Source organism: Chanos chanos, chromosome 7, assembly GCF_902362185.1.
Source record: "Chanos chanos chromosome 7, fChaCha1.1, whole genome shotgun sequence".
Taxonomy (NCBI): Eukaryota; Metazoa; Chordata; class Actinopteri; order Gonorynchiformes; family Chanidae; genus Chanos; species Chanos chanos.
In genome coordinates this window covers 46,718,739-46,726,238 of record NC_044501.1, presented here as the reverse complement: position 1 = coordinate 46,726,238, position 7,500 = coordinate 46,718,739, and the positions used below count along the sequence as shown (strand labels likewise).

Genomic DNA, 7,500 nt, shown 5'->3' with positions numbered 1-7,500 from the left:
GAGAGCCGTAACCAAGGCGCTAAAGAGTCAGAGATAAAGACTCGTTACTTCAGACAGGTTCACACGCGATTAAATTTGAGAGTGAGTTTAAGCCACCCAGAAATATAATCTGTGAGAGCTCCCTTCTTGTGCTTGTTAATCCCGGGGTTAATGTACTCATAAGCACGTAACAGGGTGGACAGAGAAATCTCACCAACAGCACAACAGACGTGAGTATTCGTCACTCTCTGACTGTGGACAAAGAAAAGAAAAGTCAATTAGCAGCAGTCAAATCCTCATCTCTCCTTAGCCCCACAGAGGCCTAGACCAATGTTTTCACTCAGTCTCTATCAGTTTGCACTGCTCCCACTGACAAACGCACGACGAATGATTTTACCGATCATGTTTCTAATAATCAATACTTCACAACCCCGATACATCACTAGCTTTCAGTCCATGGTCATATCACCATCTGAAAAACAACAACAACAACAACACCAACAAAAACTAAATCAATACACTATCAGCGTGTAAGTCAAAACCAAGCCATTGTTTGAGTACAGTTATTGTAAAAAAAACAAAAAAAAGGAAAAGAAAATTACAGAAAGACTGAAAATTGTTTAGTTTGGCTCAGTTCAGTTGTGTAAGTTCTGAAAAGGGGTGGGGTGGGGGGGAGGGGGGGGGGGTGGACCTGTCAATTTCTTCATTTTTTTTTTTTTTTATTCTCAAAGTTTTCTTAAGACATCAAAGCGTTGACACGGTGCACACAGAGATCGAACCTCCTCTATAAGCACCTCCATCCGTAAAGGTGAAAGGAAGTGGGGATGAGGAGAGAAGAATGGAGTGAAACAGGAGTGAAACAGGAGTGAGGAGGGGTGAAGAGGGGGGAGGGGAACAGCTGGTTGTCAGATTTTACTGAGAGCGACATGACCGTGAATAACTGATGAGAAAATACGTCTGAATATAGATGAGCAGAAAAGAAGAGATAAAAAAAAAAAACTCTGCATAAATTATAAGATCAGAGAGAAATAAAAAAGAAAGAGAAGAGAAAAGAAGATGGATCTGGTGACATGGTAGGGATGTAGGACGTGGATTACGCTCTGAGTACGGATATGACACTTGAAATCTAACGACAGCCGATATAAGGGAATAAACTCAAAACACACGATGTACAAACTCGGGGAGAATACTGGTCGTGCAAGGACCCTGGACGCAGACGCCCGTTGGGTGTGAAATGAAATCGACAAACAATTTCTCTTTTACCTCTGTCCGTAGTGCTAAAAGAGCAACGGATAGCCAAACCAAGAGGTTGCCAACCTGGCTCTTACTCCAGTGTTTTATCAGCACCAGGCTTTTAGCAGCCCACATGACCTGGGAAATGGCTAGCGGGAAACTGTTGGATAAACACAGAACTCCAGGAACGAAAGAGCTGTTTTCTGGCTGTCAGAGTCCGAGTGCTTGGATAAAACCAGTCACTGCGGGGCTTGGGAGACAGATTCCAGTCTGTGGAGACATATGGGAGAAAGCCCTGGCCAATGGGGGGGGGGGGGGGGGGGGGGGGGGGGGCGGGGCATTGCATTCACACTCCACCCAGTCTTAGAGTCTGAGTCAAAGGCCAAGCTCTTCAGAGACCTGGATACACCGTGATCTCCGTCCACAAAATACACATTACATCCTACAGGCCAGGAGAGACCTGGATGCACCGTGGTCTCCGCCCACAAAATACACATTACATCCTACAGGCCAGGAGAGACCTGGATGCACCGTGGTCTCCGCCCACAAAATACACATTACATCCTACAGGCCAGGAGAGACCTGGATACACCGTGGTCTCCGCCCACAAAATACACATTACACCCTACAGGCCAGGAGAGACCTGGATGCACCGTGGTCTCCGTCCACAAAATAAACATTACACCCTACAGGCCAGGAGAGACCTGGATGCACCGTGGTCTCCGCCCACAAAATACACATTACATCCTACAGGCCAGGAGAGACCTGGATGCACCGTGATCTCCGCCCACAAAATACACATTACACCCTACAGGCCAGGAGAGACCTGGATGCACCGTGATCTCTGCCCACAAAATACACATTACATCCTACAGGCCAGGAGAGACCTGGATACACCGTGGGCTCCGCCCTCAAAATACACATTACATCCTACAGGCCAGGAGAGACCTGGATACACCGTGGTCTCCGTCCACAAAATACACATTACATCCTACAGGCCAGGAGAGACCTGGATGCACCGTGGTCTCCGCCCACAAAATACACATTACATCCTACAGGCCAGGAGAGACCTGGATGCACCGTGAGCTCCACCCACAAAATACACATTCCATCCTACAGGCCAGAAGAGACCTGGATGCACCGTGGTCTCCGCCCACAAAATACACATTACATCCTACAGGCCAGGAGAGACCTGGATGCACCGTGGGCTCCGCCTACAAAATACACATTACATCCTACAGGCCAGGAGAGACCTGGATGCACCGTGGGCTCCGCCCACAAAATACACATTCCATCCTACAGGCCAGGAGCTTGTGGCAAACGTTTGATAAAAAAAGACATCACGCTTGTCTAATGCAATTGTTCGTCTTACACAATTACTTTCAGCTAGTATTTGTGGCACACATTAGTTAAAGCCATTCATAATGCTTCAGGTTTTCCCTAATACGTCTCTCTATGATTCTGTGTCAAATGTACCAACATTTCAGTAACCTAAACACAAAGCAACAGCACCATCACGAATCAGTGCAGTGACCAGACGTTTAGATGCATTATTTCAGTAAATACTGAAACAGACCGTACTCGCAGAGAGCTTTCAGACAGACGAGACAGCCGAGCGTTTTTAGTCTAAAGTCACGACAGACACACTCCGCACGTCACAGTGCGTCAGAGAGCTGGCATCAGCGGAACGCTCTGATTGACTGACAGACGGGGAAAGTTCATCTTTTTGTCATTAAGGAGGATGTGCTCAGAAAAGGGCCCTTTATGTCAGCCTCGGTCCTGCCCATCCTGCCCAATCAACCATCTGCAGCTGCCTTATGGAAGAGAACACACGCACGCACGCACACATACGCACGCACGCACACACACACGAATGCACACACACACGCACACACACACACACACACTCACGCACACACACACACACACACACACGCGCATACACACACACTCACGCACACACACACACTCACGCACACACACAGACACTCACGCACACACACACACACACACACACACTCACGCACACACTCACAAACACACAGTATTCGGAGCAGAAGTGTTCCTCAGACAAACAGGAAGCTGGAAGAAATCTCTTTTCAGATCCCATTGTGTTTTTGTATGAACAGAGAATTTCGGATGTGCGTGTCTTTATATTTACCTCACGGAACTGGAGGTTTCGTATCTGTGTGTCTTTGTAGAACCTCCTGTATCTCCTGTATGGTCCCTTGTGTGATTGATTTTCATACTGTCAGATACGTCAGTGCTCGGGTTTGGGTGTCAAGGGCTTTCAAGGACTTTTATTTGAAAAAAAATAAACAACCAAGAAATAATTTTCATTCATCCTTGTTTTTTTGTTGTTGTTTTTTTTCCCTCAATAACAAGAACAGGAAGAAGAAAAATATTCTACGGTTCATGGAGAATTTCAAAAACCCTACAATGTGTGTTTCAAATACATATATGCCACATTTTTCCTGTTTCTAATCTGTCTGGACGGGAAATGGTTAACTCCGGCAACGAATACGTATATCCCAAGCTATAACAATCTCTATGCAGCATCATCAGCAGCAACAACAAAATAAATAAATCAATCAGTCAATAAAAAGAAGGCCTTGGAGAGACAGAGGGGGTGGCTGGTGTTAAAGAAAAAATGACTACCATCATCGTTATCGCCTAGTCTCCACCTGTCTCCCCATCTCCACCTGTCTCCCCATCTCCACCTGTCTCCCTATCTCCCAAACCTCCTATATTCAACGGCAGATGTGTTTGAAAAATTCTGACGGTGCCTAGCCCCCCACCCACCCCCTCCTCTGGCGACCGGGGCTCGAGAAGCGTGCTAAAGAGGGAGGCTCTCGTAGGACCTCCCCCAACATATGGTCACCTTCCAACACTTCAGACAGATGCCAGAGTAAAAAGACATTCAGCTCCCTATTAAGAGGGGTGGAACAGCGCTCTGTTTGCGCCTCTGGGGATCTGGATGAGCTGCTGTTCCTCTCTCTTTTTATTTATTTATTTTTTTAACTTTTAAGAGATTGCTTTCGCTGCGTGAGGGTTTCGGTACGAGGAGGAATCATGATGGGGTGTCTGGAAGGCGTCCAGTGAAGGTGATGCTGAAACTTGAGGCATTTGAAAATGTTTTAAAATTATAACAGCATGTTTGTTGACAGATTAATTTTCAGCGTGAACAAATGGGCTACTTCTTTAGGGGGGTTGCTGTCCCCTGAACACTGAAATTGCTGGGTGTAGTGAGACAGGTCCACGTTATCTCTGGGTGTAGTGAGACAGGTCCACATTAGTTCTGGGTGTAGTCAGAGTGGTCCACATTAGTTCTGAGTGTGGTGAGACAGGACCACATTAGCTCTGGGTGTAGTGAGACAGGTCCACATTAGTTCTGGGTGTAGTCAGAGTGGTCCACATTACTTCTGGGTGTAGTCAGAGTGGTCCACATTAGTTCTGAGTGTGGTGAGACAAGTCCACATTAGTTCTGGGTGTAGTCAGAGTGGTCCACATTACTTCTGGGTGTAGTCAGAGTGGTCCACATTAGTTCTGAGTGAGGTGAGACAGGACCACATTAGCTCTGGGTGTAGTGAAACAGGACCACATTGGTTCTGAGTGTGGTGAGACAGGTCCACATTAGCATCAGCGTGAACAAATGGGCTACTTCTTTAGGGGGGTTGCTGTCCCCTGAACACTGAAATTGCTGGGTGTAGTGAGACAGGTCCACGTTAGCTCTGGGAGTAGTTTGACAGGTCCACATTAGTTCTGGGTATAGTCAGAGTGGTCCACATTAGTTCTGGGTATAGTCAGAGTGGTCCACATTAGTTCTGGGTATAGTCAGAGTGGTCCACATTAGTTCTGAGTGTAGTCAGACTGGTTCAGGTGGAGCTTAGGCTGGGATAGAGACTAGTTGGGTTTTGGGGTTTGGTCTAAGTGAGGGTTTGCCTCTTTGGGTTTTAGTCCAGCTGTGTTTAGTGCGGTTAGGGTTTAGTCTGGCTGGGTAGATGAGTGTGAAACAGGAGCAGAAGCCACGTTTAAATACATTACTTTAAAAAATGAGAAAGAAAAATAACTCTCACTGAAGGCAAACATGCATAATGGATGTTTTCTCTCCCTCTCTCTCTCTCTCACACACACACACACACACACACACTCTCTCTCTCTCTCTAATAATATAGAGTGTGAGTTTAAAGGGTTTGAATAATTCACTGCCGTGGCCACGAGAGGAGAAGTTGAAATATCATAAGACATGAGTTGAGGGTGATGGATGGAGATCGGAGTCTCCCCTTGCCTGCCTGCCTGCGTTAATTATTCATGAGGGGCGGGCCTGATATCAAAAGCAGAGGAAAGCCATGTTAAACTCTTTGCCTTGTACATCAAATGAGACTTCTGTCGGCTTTGGCACGAGCACAGCCAGTGTGTGTGCTGATGAAGACTAAATGAAAGAAGACGAGAGAGAGAGAGAGAGAGAGAGAAAGAGAGAGAGACTTTTAATGTTTTAAACACATGCAGCAACCCACACGATAGCACCACAGCTAACGTGCCAATATCTGGAATAATGAGAGAAACAATTTTATAACTTTGATCGACTTTTGTTTTATCGTAGCCGCAACACTTCAGACGCTTTAGTCTCAATATTAAATTCCATGAAATATTTGTTTCACTGTTTGACCTCAAGAAAAGAGGAGAAGAGAGAGGGAGAGAGAGACTGAGAGAGAGAGAGAGAGAGAGAGAGAGAGAGAGAGATCAAATGTTCTCTCTGGTCAGGAGGCCAAATTTTCAGTCAATTCATCAAACACATTGATTTTGTCAGAACGTGACCGAGCCACCAGCATCAACGTCTTCAACAGAAAGGCATCTGACAGACAACGGCTGACAGATCTGACCACCCCCCCCCCCCTCCACACACACACACACACACACACACAACCAAATCAGCTTCACACGATGTTCTGTAAGATCCAGCCCCTCCTAATCAAAGCTGATACTCCATTCTCAGACAAGAAAGTCCTCACACTGTTCAGGGAGAGAAAAAAAAAAAACAGCATTTGTTATTGCTGTTAAAACCTTGTTGATGAAATGGATTTATACAGGTATTGTTGAAAATAAGTGCTTTAGACATCAAGGGTGCCAGTTACCGAATGCCAAGGTATGAAATCGAGAACTGTCTGAGAGCATAGCTTTCATTTCTAAGAAATACGTCTATAATGCCTCTATAGAAACGCCTATACAACATTAAATATCGTGCCTATTGTACAAGTTTACTTGTGTTTTCTCTGTGCTTTCAGCGTTGCTATTTTAAGCGTTAGACGATGCCTTTGGCAGCTCCTCAATCACTTCCCTCTGGAGCTAGATGCAGCTAATATGAAAACTTAATGTCAGGTTTCGAATAACCACACGCAGGAGGAAACATCTGTCGAACCAGAGAGCGGTTCTGTCTGTCAGCCTTTCGTGCACGTTTGACTTTCAGCGCTTCCCACGGTTTGGTTTGAGGCGGCAGACAAAAATGACCACGTGCTATTACAAGTGGAATCACGATTGCATTGTCTTAATCTCTACTGAAACTGGAACTGAAACCAAAACGCGTCTATGTCACCAAATACACAAACGAACGAGAAACGCACTGTCCTCCATCACCTTTACTTTTTGGACTGTTGTTTCAATGTCATTGAATATTTTCTTTATGGAGAGAAAGAGAGAGAGAGAGGGAGAAAGAGTATGAGAACAGAAGAGAGAGAGAGACAGACACAGAGAGAAGGAAATAGAGGGAGAAAGAGAGAGCCAGAGAAAGAGACGATTACACCTTCCAAATCCTCCTAAATTAGAGCCCTTCAGCTGTGAAAAATAAATTGTCTTACTTGCGGAGAAAAAAGGGGGTGGTCGGGGGGGGGGGGTGTAATGAGTTTTAAATAGTGCAGCCATTCGTTGGATGTATCACATTTTGTTCATTAAAACACGGCTAATTTCGGAATGATACCTTAACAGCATTAATTAGGAAACAATTCCAGTAGATTGGCAGACAGGAAAAAAAAAGAAAAGATTTTGACTAGTTTTTTTTGTTGTTCTTGTTGTTGTTTTTGCTTTTTTGTCCTAATTGAACAGGTTGTCCAAATGTAGGGAGTCCACATGATGCTTCTCTTTAGATTTGTGTTAACCTTCACAACTTTGACCACTCCAAACAAGGGAGTAGAAAGGACGGGATCACTGTAAAAAAAAAAGGAAAAAAAGGAAAAAAAGGGGGGGGGGGGGGCAAAGCTAAGATGGTGTTAACCTTTTCTGTGACCTGCCTGG

The 7,500-nt window shown here is 45.3% G+C and overlaps 1 protein-coding gene across 5 annotated transcripts in view; it reads right to left on the bottom strand.

Moving 5' to 3' along the window:
* The window catches only part of nrxn2b (neurexin 2b), a 543,549-nt gene that overhangs the window by 443,966 nt on the left and 92,083 nt on the right, over window positions 1-7,500 (bottom strand). The window contains exon 3 of one of the 5 annotated variants that reach the window (XM_030779479.1): window positions 3,417-3,425. The exons of the other annotated variants lie outside the window; for them this stretch is intronic. Within the exon in view, the coding sequence (XP_030635339.1) occupies window positions 3,417-3,425 (9 nt within the window). The remainder of the gene's footprint in view (window positions 1-3,416; window positions 3,426-7,500) is intronic. 5 annotated transcript variants of the gene reach the window in all.